The sequence below is a fragment of the Salvelinus namaycush genome, chromosome 20 (assembly GCF_016432855.1).
Source record: "Salvelinus namaycush isolate Seneca chromosome 20, SaNama_1.0, whole genome shotgun sequence".
NCBI classification, from domain to species: domain Eukaryota; kingdom Metazoa; phylum Chordata; class Actinopteri; order Salmoniformes; family Salmonidae; genus Salvelinus; species Salvelinus namaycush.
In genome coordinates this window covers 55,817,275-55,839,119 of record NC_052326.1, presented here as the reverse complement: position 1 = coordinate 55,839,119, position 21,845 = coordinate 55,817,275, and the positions used below count along the sequence as shown (strand labels likewise).

The following is a 21,845-nucleotide window of genomic DNA, read 5'->3' as shown; positions in this document are numbered from 1 at the left end:
TTCTTTTTCCTGAATGTGACTGCCCAGGGAGCTTCTGAAGGACTGCATAAACATATTTCACTAATGGGAGGCATGTGTGTCATTAATGTATGACTAATATAGGGAACTTTGTCAAACTTCTTCCTCGGATGCATGGGTCATTTCTACTGAGCTATCTGATTTTCTTTGTGAATCAATTTCACCTATTGCGAGTCTATTCCAGTAGGTTTACGTGTTGACAATGTGAAACATGATATTTTGCAGTGTGTATGCACTGTAGTCACCAGATATAAATACGCGCACCATGTATTTAATGTTCACGTTTCCACGATACAGTTTACATTTACATGATTCTGCCTAATTATGTAATTTGTGTCGCATATTATTTGCAAAATTGAGGTTTGGGGAATATGCGTTCAATGTCACGTCACTACCCCTCCCGCGAAGTCGACTCAAACCCCTCCCATTGGCGGAACGCGCACATTCCTTTTGTCCAAGATGGCGGCGTTGATGTAGGTTCTCTGATAATGTTTTTAAATGTGTTTATCCTTTTAATTCACAATAAACGCAAAGTCTCAACGTTGTGGACATTAGTTACAAGTTAGTAAATCGTCCGTATCTGTGCAACGTCCGATTAAAATCGAGGCATTTAATTCCAGACCGGATTGTTTCTGCAGAGACTGGCTGGCTAACGAGCTAACGTTACCTAGCTAAAAAGTTTGGGTATCGTTTGAAAATGAAACGACAGGCCGGGAGGGATTCCAGTCCTAGTCGGGCTTTAGCGAAACGAATACGGGAAAGAGAGCGGGAACGAGACGGGCCACGGAGAGAGGACCTACCGCCCCCGCCTCTTGCCTTGCTGCTCGCTGAAAGCCGAAGGCAACATGCTCGGAGCAGGAGTAGGGAACGAGAAAAGACGCGGCTTCGGGAGGAGCGCGGGGCCGCTGTAGACCCACTTCACCACCGACAACAACACCACGACCTCGGGCTGATCGGCCGCCCCGCTCTCCGGACTACAGCCGCCCTGCCCAAAGGCAAAGCGGCGACCGAGCTACTGAGCCTCCGGGGGGGAGCGGGGGGGACTCTGGAATACAAATCGTTGCTCATTAGCAATCTAGGCTCGGTGCTTTCTGACGAACATGTTGAAGACGGACTGTTCCACGAGTTTAAAAAGTTCGGGGACGTTAGTGTGAAACTATCTCACACTCCAGAGCTGGGCCGTGTTGCGTACGTGAATTTCCGTCACCCAGAAGACGCTAAAGAGGCCAGGCATGCCAAGACCAGGTTAGTGCTGTATGATCGCCCCCTTAAAGTAGAGCCCATGTACGTCCGTCGTCGCAGCTGCACGCCGCCGGATGTGAGCTACATTCCCATTCATGGCGCCTCATATCCCCCTTATAGACAGAGGTCCCTCTCCCCAGGGGCAGGAGTTAGCAGTATCAGAGACATCCGACCACTGAGACACTACCCTGTAGAGGGGTTGGGACTGAGCAGAGAGAGGGAGAGGATCTTAGATTACTACGGGATGTTGGATGAGAGGGGGCGGCCATACGGGCTGCCAGTACCCGAGCACGAAGACATAAAGCCAGAGGACGACGCGCGAGCGTGCAGGAACCTGTTCATTGGCAACCTGGATCACAACGTCACTGAGGGCGAGCTGAGGAGAGGCTTCGACAAGTACGGCATCATCGAGGAAGTTGTGATTAAACGACCGGCGCGCGGTCAGGGGGGAGCCTACGCTTTCCTCAAGTTCCAGAATTTAGACATGGCTCACCGGGCCAAGATAGCCATGCAGGGCCGCGTGATCGGTGGGAACCCGGTGAAGATTGGCTATGGTAAAGCCAACCCCACCACGAGACTCTGGGTAGGTGGCCTCGGCCCTAGCAACTCCCTAGCAGCTCTAGCCCGTGAGTTTGACCGCTTCGGCAGCATCCGAAACATAGACTATGTGAAAGGGGACAATTTTGCCTATATTCAGTATGAAAGCTTGGACGCCTCACAGGCAGCCTGTGCCCAGATGAGAGGTTTCCCCCTGGGAGGCCCAGAGCGGAGGCTGAGGGTGGACTTTGCCAAGGCGGAGGAGCCCCTGCCTCGTAGCTACCCAGCAGGGTACCAGCCCCCTGTGCCCCTGCCTGCCCACCTGGACTTGCTGCCAGAGGGTTACGGCGGGAGGCACCGCGACTGCAGCCTGGAGAGAGAGCTCCGTGCCAGGGACCGCTCGCCCCCCTCCCACGCCCTGTTCACCCAGCGGGAGAGAGAGAGGGCTCTGCTGGACAGGGACAGGGGAGACAGAGAGTTCACCAGCCCAACCAAGAGCCTGGAGCGTAGGGGGGGTGAAGCATTTGGGGTTGCCCGTGTAGGGCGGGGGGACCGAGCAGCCCGGAGCCGCAGCCGAGAGCGCTGGCTGAAGGAGAGGGACGCTGCGCGGGCTGGGGGGGAGAGACGGAGACGACGCAGTCTCTCCCTAGACATGCCCTCTCAGGAGAAGGAGAGAGGCAGGTCCAAGGTGAGGGGAGGAGGACCAGCCTCTCCAGAGGACAGCCCAGACAGAGCCAGGGTCAGAGCCCCAGACTCCACCACTGAGCCCAGGGGACAGAGCCCTGACAGCAGCCGCCACTCCAACGAGGACCGGGGTGGGGGTCTGAAGACCGGCGGAGACAGGGAAAAGGAACGCGACCGTGACCGCAACCACAGAAATGCGAGCGACAATAACCACACCTTGTCTGACACGCCTAATAAAGACCCTAAGACACTCAGCACGCTGTCGGAGTATGCTGCCACCCTCACCAAAGCCTGGCACGGTCACTTTGCCCTGAAGAACTCCTGCTTCCCTACTAACATGCACCTGCTGGAGGGAGGCTCCGGGTTCTTCCACTCTGTCATGAAGGACCACCAGGCCAAGGGGAAACTGACCCAGCTGAAGATCGCCCAGCGACTGAGGATGGACCAGACCAGGCTGGACGAGGTCACCAGGAGGATCAAGCAGGGTGGGTCCGAGGGCTACGCTGTTCTTCTGGCCCTCCAGGGCCCCATCGACCGCGAGGCCCCTCCACCTGAACCAGGCCTACAGATCAGACTCCTCCGTCACCTGGTCACCTACCTGAGGAACAAGGAGGCTGCAGGAGTGATCAGTCTACCTGTGGGCGGTGCTAAGGAGGGGGGAAAGGGGGGCATGCTGTACGCCTTCCCCCCCTGTGACTTCTCCCAGCAGTTCCTCCAGACCCCTCGCAGAACTTTGGAGAATTTGGATGAAGAGCACCTGGTGGTTGTGATTGTCAATGACTCTGCCTAACTAAGACAGAAGACACCTCTCTGTCTATAGTGTTAGCTGTCATTGTTATTTCTCCATGTCAACAACAGACTGAGCTCTGAGCAAGGAACTAGTAGGGATTGTCAATAGCTAATTAAGTAAAACACCACTCTCTGTCTCTGTGGTGGTAATGGCTGTTTCACTTCCGTGTAAAGGGACTGAACTGTTGCAGACCGACACCTCGTCCTTTCTCTGGGGGTGTTCCTATGTCCCTCTCTATGCCCCTAACAGACAGTCTCACTACAAACAGAGACCGAGCTGCTGTCACTCCAAGCAAGGGATCCTTTGAGACTTACTGACAGACTTTGTATTAAAATAGTGGAGGTGGACGGGAGAGACATTTTTTTTCTGCATTTCTTTAAGTGAAACACGACAACTGAGTGAGGGATTGTTTATCGTTTTGGAACTAAACAGACCAGGCAGTTTATCTCAAGGCTTCTTCTACAATGGGAGTATGTGTCATATGATGTGATTGTATCTTTTTTTTAGTTTTTATTTGACCATTCCAGAAGTTCCACCTTCATTTGAGAATTGTGTGCTCTGATTGGCTGTTGCATGCAGGAAGTTGTTTTGTCGTACAGATTTTACCTTCTAACCGGTGGTCAAGTTCCACTGCTATTTACTGGCTATTGATTTTAAACCGTTGTTGTTTTTGAAATATTGTTTCAGCTACAGATATTATTTGTTTAACAGTTCTGTCTTGGTCCTAGCGTGGTATTATACTGTTCATGGCTGGTTTATTTGAGCTTTTAAAAAATGTACTGAATGAGTCTATAGCCTATTTGCGAATGATTTTACATGTGAGAGAAAAGGGTCGTCGTTCCTCTCTTGTTGATGCAACACTCTGTAGTGGTTGTACGGCAGAACGGGCTACCTCTACAATTTATTTAAATCATCTGGTTTTTTGTTATTTTCTTTATTTTTTTTTAATCACAAACATGCAATACAAATGAAATCCACTCACTGATCTGTTGGAGTCAGTTCAATTTCTCCGTGCAGTTTCTTTGAGCAAGGTTGTAACACTGAAATACATGTTTTAATTCATCATATTAGTTCAGGTGCATTGCGTGTTTTAAACATGTCTGTCTGTTTGAATCATACTGGGCCATTTTAATGTTTATTTGAAGAAAACATCACCTGAATGAATGGACTAACTCTTGAGTAGTAGAATAGTTAAAAGGAAAAGTGTTTGTCACTACAGAACATCAGACTGGTGTTAGTTAAAAGGACAGAACATCAGACTGGTGTTAGTTAAACGGAAAAGTGTTTGTCACTACACAACATCAGACTGGTGTTAGTTAAAAGGACACAACATCAGACTGGTGTTAGTTAAACGGAAAAGTGTTTGTCACTACACAACATCAGACTGGTGTTAGTTAAAAGGACACAACATCAGACTGGTGTTAGTTAAAAGGAAAAGTGTTTGTCACTACACAACATCAGACTGGTGTTAGTTAAAAGGAAAAGTGTTTGTCACTACAGAACATCAGACTGGTGTTAGTTAAAAGGACACAACATCAGACTGGTGTTAGTTAAAAGGAAAAGTGTTTGTCACTACACAACATCAGACTGGTGTTAGTTAAAAGGACACAACATCAGACTGGTGTTAGTTAAAAGGAAAAGTGTTTGTCACTACACAACATCAGACTGGTGTTAGTTAAAAGGAAAAGTGTTTGTCACTACAGAACATCAGACTGGTGTTAGTTAAAAGGACACAACATCAGACTGGTGTTAGTTAAAAGGACACAACATCAGACTGGTGTTAGTTAAAAGGAAAAGTGTTTGTCACTGCAGAACATCAGACTGGTGTTAGTTAAAAGGACAGAACATCAGACTGGTGTTAGTTAAAAGGACAGAACATCAGACTGGTGTTAGTTAAAAGGAAAAGTGTTTGTCACTACATTATATCAGACTGGTGTTAGTTAAAAGGACACAACATCAGACTGGTGTTAGTTAAAAGGAAAAGTGTTTGTCACTACACAACATCAGACTGGTGTTAGTTAAAAGGACACAACATCAGACTGGTGTTAGTTAAAAGGAAAAGTGTTTGTCACTGCAGAACATCAGACTGGTGTTAGTTAAAAGGACAACATCAGACTGGTGTTAGTTAAAAGGACAAGTGTTTGTCACTACATAACATCAGACTGGTGTTAGTTAAAAGGACAGAACATCAGACTGGTGTTAGTTAAAAGGAAAAGTGTTTGTCACTACATAACATCAGACTGGTGTTAGTTAAACGGAAAAGTGTTTGTCACTACATAACATCAGACTGGTGTTAGTTAAAAGGAAAAGTGTTTGTCACTACACAACATCAGACTGGTGTTAGTTAAACGGAAAAGTGTTTTTTGCTTCCCAAACAGCACCCTAAGGCCTGCGTGGGGCCCTGGTCAACCGTAGTGCTGTACGTAGGGAAAACGTCTCCATTTGGGACTCTGGCTTTGTCACTACATGAGATTGGTTTTAGACGCTACTACCGTATGCAACGTTTCTTTAAATGACCAACAGAGAATAAGATCTATGGTTTGTTTGTTATTCTGTTATGTGAACTATGCGATGCTGACCAATTTACATGACTTTGTCACATTGTAGGAGACTACCCATTTTCAATGGGGTTTGTATACTTAGTCAAACCAACCAGTCCATTTGATCGTTTTTTCTGTTATTTCAACATGTATGAAAAATGAAATTAAACGTTTTCTCTTTTTAAATCCTTTTGTTTTCTTAATTTGCACATGATAGGATAATTCCTGGCTTATTGTTCTACAGGCAGACGGTTAAACAATATATGGCATGTTGGTGCATTCTAATGAAGCAATAAGGCCTGAGGAGGTGTGGTATATGGCCAATATACCATGGCTAAAGGCTGTTCTTTTTGGATACAGGCCTTTAGCAGTGGTATATTGGCCATATAGCACAAACCCCTGAGGTGCCTTATTGCTATTATAAACTGGTTACCAATGTAATTAGAGCAGAAAAAAAATATGTTTTGTTATACCACAGCTGTCAGCCAATCACATTCAGGGCTCGAATCACCCAGTTTATAATAACAGGTCTCTCAGATCACAACCCATTTTGTTAGGAAACTCACCAACAAACATATTTTACCTTCATTAAACTAGGCAAGTAAGTTAAGAACACATTTTTATTTCCTATGATGGCCTTGGTCAGGGGCAGAACATTACCTTGTCAGCTCAGGGATTTGATCTTGCAACCTTTTGGTTGCTAGTCCAACGCTCTAACCACTAGGCTACCTGCCGCCCCCTTGATATTCAAATAACAGCAAACCCTCTGGGCTGGCTATCCCCAGAAATGTTATGGAGAAGTTAGAAACTGACCCGAAAGCACTTCATTGGGAAAATACTCTACAACTACATAAGACAAATCAGTGTTTTGATTCAATTATATCCGCTATTGGACAAGTTGTAGAAAAGTTTCTCAAAAAACTAAGGCCTAATCAAAGAAATAACGCAGTTACCAAGGCTAGACATTTCTCTTTTTCAACTCATGAAACAACGAAACGCAGCATTAAAAACGTTCCTAAAATGTTGCAGGAGTACTGACATGCAAATATACAAGGGACTAAAAAGCACTGCATGCTGCAACAGCAAAACGTGGTGACTGTTTTTAACAGACGTCAAATGAAATAGTGCAGTAATATGGAAACAAATTAAAAACCTGATAAATCCACAAGCACAAGTAAAAACAAAAAGTGACTGTTGTAAAAAGTGATGGGGGGAGTGTTTGATCAAGGACAGATTGCAAATTAATTTAACAACTTGTTTTGCCATTAAATTTGCTCATCCTCCAAATCCCACCAGTGGCAATGATGTAAATAAATCAGACTTTTTTGAACTCGGTGGTGTGTTAAACAGAGTGATAGTCCTCAGAAATCTGAAAACCAGCTACTCTGAAGACATATTCAATCTGAAAACCAGCTACTCTGAAGACATATTCAATCTGAAAACCAGCTACTCTGAAGACATATTCAATCTGAAAACCAGCTACTTTAATGACATATTCAATCTGAAAACCAGCTACTCTGAAGACATATTCAATCTGAAAACCAGCTGCTCTGAAGACATATTCAATCTGAAAACCAGCTACTTTAATGACATATTCAATCTGAAAACCAGCTACTCTGAAGACATATTCAATCTGAAAACCAGCTACTCTGAAGACATATTCAATCTGAAAACCAGCTACTATGAAGACATATTCAATCTGAAAACCAGCTACTCTAAAGAAATATTCAATCTGAAAACCAGCTACTATGAAGACATATTCAATCTGAAAACCAGCTACTCTGAAGACATTTTCAATCTGAAAACCAGCTACTCTGAATACATATTCAATCTGAAAACCAGCTACTCTAATGAAATATTCAATCTGAAAACCAGCTACTTTAATGACATATTCAATCTGAAAACCAGCTACTCTGAATACATATTCAATCTGAAAACCAGCTACTCTAAAGAAATATTCAATCTGAAAACCAGCTACTTTAATGACATATTCAATCTGAAAACCAGCTACTCTGAATACATATTCAATCTGAAAACCAGCTACTCTGAAGAAATATTCAATCTGAAAACCAGCTACTCTGAAGAAATATTCAATCTGAAAACCAGCTACTCTGAAGACATATTAAATTTCAACACTGCATTCATTAAGAAGTATAGCGATAACCTAGCAAAACCAGTCCACCCACCTGATAAATATCTCCATTAACATTGGGCCTGGAAAATCGCTCTAGTCACACCTCTCTTCAAGTCATTATTCTGAACTGACAAGTAACTACAGACCAGTCAGTATTCTGCCTGTCCTATCTAAAGTGTTGGAGAAAGTCCAAGCAGAACAGCTCATGTCATATCTGAATGAGCATCAGTATTGCACCGGGAACACTTTTGGATTCAGACCAAAACACTCCACTGAAACAGGAAACTGTTCTCCCGGAGAACATCAAGAAATCATTGGAGGAGGGAAATGTGGTCGGAGCAGTCTTCCTTGACCTGAAAAAAGGCCTTTGACACAGCTGGTTTGGTTCATATTATTTCACGCAATGGTGTTATCTCACATGTCCTACTGTAAAACATCCTGGTCCCAGGCCAGACAGACAGTGCCGAGACCCTTAGAATCACTGTATAACCGTGCACTGAAAATCCTGGACCAAAAGCACTTACGGTACCATCACTGTTACATCCTGAAAAAGTACAATGTACTGAGCTTTGAACACTTCAATCACATTTTGCTAATGTGAAGCTTGTCTTTAAATGTCACAATGGTCTTGCCCCTGACCAAGCACATGCAGAAGCTGCAATGACCTGGAATGTCCACCAGGTGGTGCACCAGAGGAAACTGCAGGGTCCCGCTATATAACACTTCTATAGGCCAGTCGTCCTTCTACAGAGGGGCACATGCATGAAACACTTTATCAGAAGAAAGGAGGAGACCTAGTCAGTTGTCCAACGGAATGTATTTAACTGAAATGTGTCTTCCGCATTTAACCCAACCCCTCTGAATCATAGAGGTGCTGTGGGGGCTGCCTTAACCGACATCCACGTCTTCAGCGCCTGGGGAACAGTGGGTTAACTACCTTGCTCAGGGGCAGAACAACAGATGTTTACCTTGTCAGCTCAGGGATTCAATCCACCAACCCTCTGGTTACTGGCCCAACGCTCTGACCACAAGGTTACACAAACTGCTGTGTCAATACATTCAAAAGAAACCTCAAAAACTGGTTGGTACAGGGTCCAACATTGCAATCACGTATGAACTGCTCCCATTAAGACTGTTGGACATCCAAGTTGTAAATATTAGGGGTGTACACTGTAAGTATGAGCAGGAAAACAGACTGCTTTGTCTTCTCCCATGTCTGTATCGACACTAGGGTGCAGTGTTATCAAGGAAATGGAACATTGGTTTGATGTTACACAGGATTAAAAAATAATTCCCAACTGGAGATGGGTGTCATTATAGAAAACTATAATCTGGGATTTAATAATTTCTGGTGAATTTTGAAAGGTTGGCTAAATTTAACATAATCCAACTAAAGTTGTAGATATTGTCTGTATACAGGATTTAACTCATTCCATTAGAGACACTTCACCAATGCTGAAGAAAATGTTTATTAAAAAAAAGTTAGATACGATATTGCTTCATAATAGCTATATTTATTTTTAAAAAAGGTGTTCGTTTAGGGCGCTATTTAATCTGACCCCGGGCTGTATTCCCTGTTAACCCACGACTGCGTGGCCACCAACGACTCCAACACCAGAATTAAAACTGCCGACAACGGTGGTAGGTCTGATCACCGGCGACGATGAGACAGCCTATAGGGAGGAGGTCAGAGACCTGGCAGTGTGGTGCAAGGAGAACAATGACAGTGTAGAAACAGGTATAAACAAGTCTTTAGAGGGATCATCTAATGACAAAGTGATCCCACTTTGAGGGAACACACAGATATTACCTGACTTTACTGTGACTCTGTGGCCCTGAACACACAGATATTACCAAACATTACTGTGACTCTGTAGCCCTGAACACACAGATATTACCAAACATTACTGTGACTCTGTAGCCCTGAACACACAGATATTACCAAACATTACTGTGACTCTGTGGCCCTGAACACACAGATATTACCAAACATTACTGTGACTCTGTGGCCCTGAACACACAGATATTACCAAACATTACTGTGACTCTGTGGCCCTGAACACACAGATATTACCAAACATTACTGTGACTCTGTGGCCCTGAACACACAGATATTACCAAACATTATTGTGACTCTGTGGCCCTGAACACACAGATATTACCAAACATTACTGTGACTCTGTAGCCCTGAACACACAGATATTACCAAACATTACTGTGACTCTGTAGCCCTGAACACACAGATATTACCAAACATTACTGTGACTCTGTGGCCCTGAATACACAGATATTACCAAACATTACTGTGACTCTGTAGCCCTGAACACACAGATATTACCAAACATTACTGTGACTCTGTAGCCCTGAACACACAGATATTACCAAACATTACTGTGACTCTGTAGCCCTGAACACACAGATATTACCAAACATTACTGTGACTCTGTGGCCCTGAACACACAGATATTACCAAACATTACTGTGACTCTGTAGCCCTGAACACACAGATATTACCAAACATTACTGTGACTCTGTAGCCCTGAACACACAGATATTACCAAACATTACTGTGACTCTGTGGCCCTGAACACACAGATATTACCAAACATTACTGTGACTCTGTAGCCCTGAACACACAGATATTACCAAACATTACTGTGACTCTGTAGCCCTGAACACACAGATATGACCAAACATTACTGTGACTCTGTAGCCCTGAACACACAGATATTACCAAACATTACTGTGACTCTGTAGCCCTGAACACACAGATATTACCAAACATTACTGTGACTCTGTGGCCCTGAACACACAGATATTACCAAACATTACTGTGACTCTGTAGCCCTGAACACACAGATATTACCAAACATTACTGTGACTGTAGCCCTGAACACACAGATATTACCAAACATTACTGTGACTCTGTGGCCCTGAACACACAGATATTACCAAACATTACTGTGACTCTGTAGCCCTGAACACACAGATATTACCAAACATTACTGTGACTCTGTAGCCCTGAACACACAGATATTACCAAACATTACTGTGACTCTGTAGCCCTGAACACACAGATATTACCAAACATTACTGTGACTCTGTGGCCCTGAACACACAGATATTACCAAACATTACTGTGACTCTGTGGCCCTGAACACACAGATATTACCAAACATTATTGTGACTCTGTGGCCCAACACTAACCTCTAGGCTACCTGCCGCCCCATACGGTATAGACAAACTCAGCTCAGTATGTCCTTCACTCATACGGTATGTTATAGACAAACTCAGCTCAATCTACTATTCTCTCTAAAGTCAGTGAGACATTACTGCCGTCTTATTCTGGAACTAGAGTTGCCTAATAGATCCATAGCTCTGAGGCTCTCTCCACTGATCAGTGATGCAGGGAAGAGGGGAGATCCCAAGGGTGTGGTCTAGTCTGCATGGGTGGGGGTAGATGAATGAGTACATGGTAGGGGAGTGCCGAAATGTCCATACTTGTATTCGTAGTTTTATCTGTAAATTGACAGCTGATAATCGGATCGGATGAGACTCGTGAACGCAAAAAACCCCGAAGTGTTTTAAATCTGCCTAAATACTGTAAATGTTGACAAAATACCTCCCTGCACGTTGTCACTGCAAAATAAACAACATATTCGGGAACAGAGCGTAAAGGAGTGTGTCTGTGTGTCCTCAACTAGCAGCAGACAGCCAAGTTTGCTGTCACTCAGTCAGAATGCCCATTAGTATTTCATCATTTCCCCTACCCTAGCACCACTTGTTAGATATTAAGCTCATTGATAGCTTGATAGCAAACGTCCTCGCCATGTGATTTATCATAGTAGCAGGCAGCAGCAATCTGAACTATCAGACCGAAAACATGCGAGTGAACGGAGAAATACAGCTTCACTCTATCCAATCAGAGCAGCAGCAATCAGAACTATCAGACCGAAAACATGCGAGTGAACGGAGAAATACAGCTTCACTCTATCCAATCAGAGCAGCAGCAATCTGAACTATCAGACCGAAAACATGCGAGTGAACGGAGAAATACAGCTTCACTCTATCCAATCAGAGCAGCAGCAATCTGAACTATCAGACCGAAAACATGAGAGTGAACGGAGAAATACAGCTTCACTCTATCCAATCAGAGCAGCAGCATCAACATACAGCCCGTTCTCTTTACAGACAGCAAATTAGCCAGTTGAGTTATTTATAGCCACGCATATGACTGACTCAAAGACAGGACAGTAGAGTTTAGAAACTCTTTGCTTGCTGGCAATTATTATATATTTTTAAACCAAAATAATCAGATCACAATTGTATCCAGAAAATGTGGAATCAACCAGGCAGACAGGCAGGCATGCTCAGCACTCCCGGTAAGCAACCAATCACCGTCCATCCAGGCTTAAGAGCCATGCAGGCAGGAAATGGATAGAAGAGGTAGTGAAATATTAATGTGGAATCATGAGGAGAGCTCCATTAGAGGAGGAAAATCAATGGGATGGGAGGGAGAAACACACACACACACACACACACACACACACACACACACACACACACACACACACACACACACACACACACACACACACACACACACACACACACACACACACACACACACATACATACTCTCGGGAAGTGTGCACATATGCACAAACAAACACACACTCAAGCCATGCACACACACACACCCACTCACTCTCACACAAACACACACACACACACACACACACACACACACACACACACACACACACACACACACACACACACACACACACACACACACACACACACACACACACACACTACCCCTTCCTAACTGAGCCCCTTGCTAGCTAAACCAGATAGAGACAGATTCTAGAAGAGTCGTGTTACTAGCCATGTTTCCTCAATTCCTCTCAATTCGTTTGAGAGGGAGTCATCATTGAGACCAGGGTCTCTTTCACAGGGGAGCCCTGCACATACAATGCATTAGACAAAATCTAATCAAAATCATGTTGGGCTGGCCTGGGGTTTGGCTGGCCTGGGGTTGGGGTGGCCTGTGGTTGTGCTGGGCTGGGGTTGGGCTGTGGCTGGGGTTGGGCTGGCCTGTGGTTGGGCTAGACTGTACTGGGGTTGGGCTGGGCTGGGGTTGGGCTAGACTGTACTGGGGTTGGGCTGGGCTGGGGTTGGGCTAGACTGTACTGGGGTTGGGCTGGGCTGGGGTTGGGCTGTGGTTGGGCTAGACTGTACTGGGGTTGGGCTGGGCTGGGGTTGGGCTGGGCTGGGGTTGGGGTTGGGCTGGGCTGGGGCTGGGCTGGCTCAGGGCTGGGCTGGGGTTGGGCTAGACTGTACTGGGGTTGGGCTAGACTGTACTGGGGTTGGGCTGGGGTTGGGCTGGGCTGGGGTTGGGCTGGCCCAGGGCTGGAGTTGGGCTGACCAGTGGTTGGGCTGACCAGTGGTTGGGCTGGGGTTGGGCTAGACTGTACTGGGGTTGGGCTAGACTGTACTGGGGTTGGGCTGGGGTTGGGCTGGCCTGGGATTGGGCTGGGCTGGGGTTGGGCTGGGTTGGGGTGGCCTGGGGTTGGGCTGACCTGTGGTTGGGCTCGGCTGGGGTTGGGCTGGCCTGGGATTGGGTTGGGCTGGGTTGGGCTGGGTTGGGGTGGCCTGGGGTTGGGCTGACCTGTGGTTGGGCTCGGCTGGGGTTGGGCTGTATTAAAGCAGTCTCATTGTCCAGCCAGACACAGCTCACAGAACAATAGGGGCTTTATTGCCTTGTGTGTGTGTGTGTGTGTGTGTGTGTGTGTGTGTGTGTGTGTGTGTGTGTGTGTGTGTGTGTGTGTGTGTGTGTGTGTGTGTGTGTGTGTGTGTGTGTGTGTGTGTGTGTGTGTGTGTGTGTGTGTAAAAAAGAGTTATATAAAATATCTGTAGTAAAATTAGAGAATAGACACTGGTCTGAACTAATCCAAATTCACTTAGAATTACTCATTTTTTTCGATATTCATTTAGTCGTGATGGTCAGATAATTACATTTCTTCACTTCCTGTTGCATTGGCAGCTGGGTATCTAGGGACAGACATGGTCCATAACTCCCCCCTCTCCTCCCCTTCTCAACTCACTCCCCCTATCCATAAAACCAGCATCCATCCAGCCCTCTCCACCCTCCCCTGAGTAGCCCCCACCTGCCCTAAACAACCCAACGTCTTAGCCTAACGCCACTCCTGAGACCTGCTGCACCAGCGGAGCAGATGGTGCCTTATAGAGAATCCTCTCTCCACACTCAGCCCCAATCCCAGCCCATGTCTGTACCCCAGACCATGTCTGTACCCCAAACCATGTCTGTACCCCAGCCCATGTCTGTACCCCAGACCATGTCTGTACCCCAGACCATGTCTGTACCCCAAACCATGTTTGTACCCCAGACCATGTCTGTACCCCAGACCTGGGTTCAAAAACGATTTGAAATAATTCCAAATACTGCATCTGTGCTCGATTGAGCATGCCTGTTGCAATGGAACCGATAAACATTTTCTAAAACCCTTAACCCTGCCCATCTGGTTACTGCAGTCAGGCTAAAGCAACCGATCAAAGAATTGTAATGATTTCGAATAGTAGTTGAACCCTGGTCAGGTCTCTCCCTCCTCCTGTTTCTTTCTGTGCAGCCTGTAATGTTAAGACTGGAAGAGGAGGCAGGCCCGTTTTCACCCTATTCCCTATGTAGTGCACTACTTTTGACCTGGACCGATGGAGAATAGGGTGCCATTTGGGACATTCCCCAGTGATCTCCTCCTCCTTCGCTGTCTGTCTTGTCAGCTCCCAGGGCCATCTGATCCTCTCTCTCTCCTCCGGGAGATGGGACACGGGAAACCTGGGAGAACCTTGATTTCAGGCATCAAGGGGTTTATTGGATTGCATTTACGCAGAGAGAGAGAGAGAGAGAGAGAGAGAGAGAGAGAGAGAGAGAGAGAGAGAGAGAGAGAGAGAGAGAGAGAGAGAGAGAGAGAGAGAGAGAGAGAGAGAGAGAGAGAGAGAGAGAGAGAGAGAGAGAGAGAGAGAGAGAGAGAGAGAGAGAGAGAGAGAGAGAGAGAGAGAGAGAGAGAGAGAGAGAGAGAGAGAGAGAGAGAGAGAGAGAGAGAGAGAGAGAGAATAGTAGGGAGAGAGAGAGAATGAATAGTAGAGAGAGAGAGAGAGAATGAATAGTAGAGAGAGAGAGAGAGAGAGAGAGAGAGAGAGAGAGAGAGAGAGAGAGAGAGAGAGAGAGAGAGAGAGAGAGAGAGAGAGAGAGAGAGAATAGTAGGGAGAGAGAGAGAATGAATAGTAGAGAGAGAGAGAGAGAATGAATAGTAGAGAGAGAGAGAGAGAGAGATAGAGAGAGAATAGTAGAGAGAGAGAGAGAGAGAGAGAGAGAGAGAGAGAGAGAATAGTAGAGAGATAGAGAGAGAGATAATAGTATAGAGATAGAGAGAGAGAGAGAGAGATAATAGTATAGAGAGAGAGAGATAATAGTATATAGAGAGAGAGAGAACTAGAGAGAGAGAGAGAGAGAGAGAGATAATAGTATAGAGATAGAGAGAGAGAGAGATAGAGAGAGATAATAGTATAGATAGAGAGAGATAATAGTATAGAGAGAGAACTAGAGATAGAAAGAGAGAAAAGGGGAGAGAGCATAAGAACCTCCACCTCCAGCTCCCTACACAGGAGAGATATTCACTATGTAGTGTGGAGATGGACTACAGTTGATCCAATGAGTCCAACCTCGAGTAGTAGATGAATTGTGAAAATTATTTTCTGTTTGTTTCCGTAGTACTGTTTTGTGTCGGGGGTTCAATTCTCGCTGGGGTTAAACCTAGAAGTAATGACCCTAAGTCGCTTTTATATAAACACGTCTGCTGTATTATAATTATTATTATTACTATTTGAAGTATTTTGATAGACTTGAAAGCTCATGAAAAATAAGTTTGGTGTTACTTTAATTCCAGGACATTGATCTATTAACACAAAACTTGAAAGTCTGTAATAATGAATAATCTAACAACATGTTCTCTTTTCACAATCAGTAACTGTTATAATAGTTTTTTGTTTTTATTATCATAGGCCTTAACAGCAGCATTAATATTCTATATACTATTGGCCATCAGTCTCATCCTCTCCAGTCCGATTGAGACGTCCATTAGTAGTGCTCCAAGGTCAGAGTAATGAACACATGCCAGATGGGCTCCCCTGGTTTTAACATCCTGTCTTCTGTTCTCCTCTGAATCTCAGCCAAAACCAACTCTATAGATTACTATTAAGAAGAGATGTGTTTATGGTTCTGGATGGCAAGGATCAAGGATGGAATATATTTTGTAAAAATCTAAAAATACCGGATCTAGCCTGTGTTATTTATTCTAGGTTCTAAATTACACTATTTTATAACTTGGCAGTGCAAAGCACTCCTCCTCCCTCATATTATTTGCCTCTCCTCGGTTGTCCTCGGTTGTCCTCTCCTCTCCTCTCCTCTCCTCTCCTCTCCTCTCCTCTCCTCTCCTCTCCTCTCCTCTCCTCTCCTCTCCTCTCCTCTCCTCTCCTCTCCTCTCCTCTCCTCTCCTCTCCTCTCCTCTCATCTCCTCTCGCATCATGTTGTTAGCTGAGTCTCTCCTCCTCTCCCCTCAACAGCTAAGTGGTAGTCCCTGTATAATTACCAGCTTCCATTCTGGTCCTCTCTTGTCTCTAGATAGTCTTTAATTGATGCTAAATTGCAGTTGTTTCTCAAAACCCTGAACTAGAGAGGGTTAATTGATGGTTTAATTGCTTCCTGTCATGCCTTTATTGTTCCTCTATTGGTGGCCATTGTTTAATGTGAAGACTAGTGTAAGTCCCTAATGGCGCTCTATGGTGCCCTGGTCAAAAATTTGTGCACTACATAGGGAATAGGGTGCCATTTGCCCTGGTCAAAAGTATTGCACTACATAGGGAATAGGCTACCATTCGCCCTGGTCAAAAGTATTGCACTACATAGGGAATAGGCTACTATTCGCCCTGGTCAAAAGTATTGCACTACATAGGGAATAGGCTACCATTCGCCCTGGTCAAAAGTATTGCACTACATAGCGAATATGCTACCATTTGGGACTCAGTCACATTGTAGCAGAGGCAGAAGACCAGCCAGGTCACCCATGGTAGAAGTCAGTATTTGACGTATATCCATGTCTGAGGATGTCGGGAGATGAGGGGAAATCGACCACTAGGGGCAACGATGAGCACTGTTACCTTCAAGCAGGTTTCAGTTTTGCACGTGATGGCGGATGGGTGTAAACAACTGACTCCAAAGGTTGCAAGTTTTTTTCCAGCGATAGAAAGTTGTTTTTGAGGTTTTTGTTAACCATTTAGAGTTAATGCTTAGTATTAATTTATCCTTAAACACTTCCAAATTTGACTTTTGCAAGAACTTTGACGTTTGAGAAACATGAATGAACGTCTTATTCTGATATGAGACTGTGAGAGTTAGTTGAAGGCAGCTTTATATGGACACTCAACATGTCTCACTGAGAGGTTAACATCAGCCTCTTTGAAACAGAGAATTACTTGCTAGATTGCTCTCTCACACACACACACACACACGCACGCACGCACGCACGCACGCACGCACGCACGCACGCACGCACGCACGCACGCACGCACGCACGCACGCACGCACACACACACACACACACACACAAGCACACCATATGGTTGAACACCATAGTGCAATCCAAGCTCATCACTATCTTCAAGACCCTGGGACTGAACAGCTCCCTCTGCAACTGGATCCTGGACTTCCTGTCGGGCCAGCCCCAGGTGGTGAGGGTAAGCGACAACACATGTGCCACGCTGATCCTCAACACAGGGGCCCCTCAGGGGTGTGCTTAATCCTCTCCTGTATTCCCTGTTCACCCACGACTGCGTGGCCAAGCACGACTCCAACACCATCATTAAGTTTGCTGACGACAATGATGAGACAGCCTATAGGGAGGAGGTCAGAGACCTAGCAGTGTGGTGCCAGAACAACAAATAAAATAAAATACATTTTATTTGTCACATGCGGCGATTATAACAAGTGTAGACTTTACCATGAATTTGCTTCCTTACAAGCCCATAACCAACAATGCAATTCAAGAAATAGTGAGTGAAAGACGTTTGAGAAAAACACTAAAGTTAATAAATCTAATCAATCAAAAAGTTACACAGTACATTTACGTAACAATAACGAGGCTCTATACCGGGTGTTACGGTGCAAAGTCAATGTGGAGGCTATATACAGGGTGTTACGGTACCGAGTCAATGTGGAGGCTATATACAGGGTGTTACGGTACAGAGTCAATGTGGAGGCTATATACAGGGTGTTACCGGTACAGAGTCAATGTGGAGGCTATATACAGGGGTTACCGGAACAGAGTCAATGTGGAGGCTATATACAGGGGTTACCGGTACCGAGTCAATGTGGAGGCTATATACAGGGCGTTACTGTACCGAGTCAATGTGGAGGCTATATTCAGGGGGTACCGGTACCGAGTCAATGTGGAGGCTATATACAGGGGTTACCGGTACAGAGTCAATGTGGAGGCTCTATACATGGTGTTACGGTACTGAGTCAATGTGGAGGCTCTATACAGGGTGTTACGGTACAGAGTCAATGTGGAGGCTATATACAGGGGGTACCGGTACCAAGTCAATGTGGAGGCTATATACAGGGGGTACCGGTACCGAGTCAACGTGGAGGCTCTATACAGGGTGTTACGGTACCGAGTCAATGTGGAGGCTATATGCAGGGTGTTACGATACCAAGTCAATGTGGAGGCTATATGCAGGGTGTTACGATACCGAGTCAATGTGGAGGCTCTATACAGGGGTTACCGGTACAGAGTCAATGTGGAGGCTATATACAGGGGGTACCGGTACCAAGTCAATGTGGAGGCTATATACAGGGGGTACCGGTACCGAGTCAATGTGGAGGCTCTATACAGGGTGTTACGGTACCGAGTCAATGTGGAGGCTATATACAGGGTGTTACGGTACCGAGTCAATGTGGAGGCTATATACAGGGGTTACCGGTACAGAGTCAATGTGGAGGCTATATACAGTGTGTTACGGTACAGAGTCAATGTGGAGGCTATATACAGTGTGTTACGGTACAGAGTCAATGTGGAGGCTATATACAGGGGGTACCGGTACCGAGTTAATGTGGAGGCAATATACAGGCGGTACCGGTACCGAGTCAATGTGGAGGCTATATTCAGGGGGTACCGGTACCGAGTCAATGTGGAGGCTATATACAGGGGTTACCAGTGCAGAGTCAATGTGGAGGCTATATACAGGGGGTACCGGTACCGAGTCAATGTGGAGGCTATATACAGGGGTTACCGGTACAGAGTCAATGTGGAGACTATATAGAGTGTGTTACGGTACAGAGTCAATGGGGAGGCTCTATACAGGGTGTTACGGTACAGAGTCAATGTGGAGGCTATATACAGGGTGTTACGATACCGAGTCAATGTGGAGGCTATATACAGGGGGTACCGGTACCGAGTTAATGTGGAGGCAATATACAGGCGGTACCGGTACCGAGTCAATGTGGAAGCTATATAAAGGGGTAACCGGCACCGAGTCAATGTGGAGGCTATATACAGGGGGTACCGGTACCGAGTCAATGTGGAGGCTATATACAGGATGTTACGTTGCAGAGTCAATGTGGAGGCTATATACAGGGGTTCAGGTACCGAGTCAATGTGGAGGCTATATACAGGGGGGTTCCGGTACCGAGTCAATGTGGAGGCTCTATACAGGGTGTTACGGTACCGAGTCAATGTGGAGGCTAAATACAGGGGGTACCGGTACCGAGTCAATGTGGAGGCTAATAACAGGGGGTACCGGTACAGAGTCAATGTGGAGGCTATATACAGGGGGTACCGGTACAGAGTCAATGTGGAGGCTATATACAGGGGGTTCCGGTACAGAGTCAATGTGCGGAGGTACAGGTTAGTCGAGGTAATTTGTAAAGTGACTCTGCTTAGATAATAAACAGCGAGTAGCAGCAATGTAAGAACAAAGGGGGGGGCAATGTAAATAGTCCGGGTGGCCATTTGGTTAATTGTTCAACAGTCTTATGGCTTGGGGGTAGACGCTGATAAGGAGCCTTTTGGTCCTAGACTTGGCGCTCAGGTACCACTTGCCGTGCGGTAGCAGAGAGAACAGTCTATGACTTGGGTAACTGGAGTCTTTGACATTTTTGGGGGCTTTCCTCTGACACCGCCTGGTATATAGGTCCTGGATGTCAGGAAGCTTGGCCCCAGTGATGTTCTGGGCCGTACACACTACCCTCTGTAGAGCCTTCCGATCAGATGCCGAGCAGTTGCCATACCAGGCACTAATGCAAACAGTCAGGATGCACTCGATGGTGCAGCTGTAGAACTTTTTGACGATCTGGGGACCCATGCCAAATCTTTTCAGTATCCTGAGGGGGAATAGGTGTTGTCGTCCACTCTTCACAACTGTCTTGGTGTGTTTGGACCATGGTGGTTTGTTGGTGATGTGGACACCAAGGATCTTGAAACTCTAGATCCGCTCCACTTCAGTCCCGTCGATGTTAATGGGGGCTTGTTCAGCCTGCCGGCCGTCTCATCGTAGTCAGTGATCAGGCCTACCACCACCACCACCACCAGAAAACTTAATGATGGTGTTGGAGTCGTGCTTGTCCATGCAGTTGTGGGTGAACTGTGGGTACAGGAGGGGACTAAACACGTACCCCTGATGGGCCCCAGTATTGAGGATCAGCGTGGCAGATGTGTTGTTGCCTACCCTTACCACCTGGGGGCAGCCTGTCAGGAAGTCCAGGAGCCTCATTTTTTAAAATGTTCTTAGATTTATACTTGAACTTAGTCGTAAGATCATTTTCGAAAGGTGTGCTTACGTTCGATTCATAAAAGATACTGAGCATAAATAACCTTGCTTACGCAGGTTCTAAGAAGCCCATTTGTAACTTACGCACCTGTGATCTATAAATCTCTAATTAACTTAAAATTGACGGCACCTGAACGTGCCTTACAATAAGCGATGTCCCCTTCTAGAATGCTAGCACAAATTAGGATTTAGTCAGGAATAGCCATGGACCAAAAGAGAAAAGCTAACTTTTTGGAAGACGAGCTCACGGCGATGGTAGAGGAGATTGAAGACAGGAAACATGTATTATTCAGTGGACTAAATAGTGGGTTGACAAACAAAGCCTAACAGGTAGCTTGGGAGTGTGTCGCTGCTGCATTGAACGAGGTGGGGCATCAAGACGGGGCGGCAGTGCGCCTAGTGGTTAGAGCGTTGGGCCAGTAACTGAAAAGTTGCTAGATCGAATCCCCAAGCTGACAAGGTAAGAATCTGTCGTTCTCCCCCTGAACAAGGCAGTTAACCCACTGTTCCTAGGCCGTGTTCTTAACTGACTTGACAAGTTAAATAAAGGTCAAATAAAAAAAATAAAAGTGGCTGATGTGAAAAAGAAATGGTATATCCTTAAACTGTAAGGGGAAAAAGGAATACCCCTACATAACTAGCAGGAAAATCACTTAGGTCAAGTTTAGACTTTGTGTAGAGATAAGATAATTTCCACATCAAAGTAAGGTTTTATAAATAGCTACGTATATGTGGTTCTATACTTAAGTCATACTTAAGGTCAAAATTTATCGTAAGTCCATTTTATAAACGAGGCCCCATGATCCAGTTGCAGAGGGAGGTATTTAGTCCCTGAGTTCTTAGCTTAGTGATGCGCTTTGTGGGCACTATGGTGTTGAACGCTGAGCTGTAGTCAATGAACAGCATTCTCACATAGGTGTTCCTTTTGAGCTAATCGCGGACTACAGGAAACAGAGGGCCGAGCACGCCCCCATCCACATCGACCGGGGCTGTA

The 21,845-nt window shown here is 45.7% G+C and overlaps 1 protein-coding gene across 1 annotated transcript; it reads left to right on the top strand.

Moving 5' to 3' along the window:
• The first annotated feature begins 190 nt into the window (after positions 1–190).
• On the top strand, positions 191–5,997 carry LOC120065513 (putative RNA-binding protein 15B). The gene has a single exon (XM_039016570.1). The coding sequence runs from the start codon at positions 716–718 to the stop codon at positions 3,269–3,271; it is 2,556 nt and encodes an 851-aa protein (XP_038872498.1). The 5' UTR covers positions 191–715; the 3' UTR covers positions 3,272–5,997.
• Positions 5,998–21,845: the final 15,848 nt, after the last annotated feature.

Bases quoted from the DNA above. Each gene is read 5' to 3' on its own strand.
- LOC120065513 (XM_039016570.1), top strand. From the start codon at position 716: ATGAAACGACAGGCCGGGAGGGATTCCAGTCCTAGTCGGGCTTTAGCG.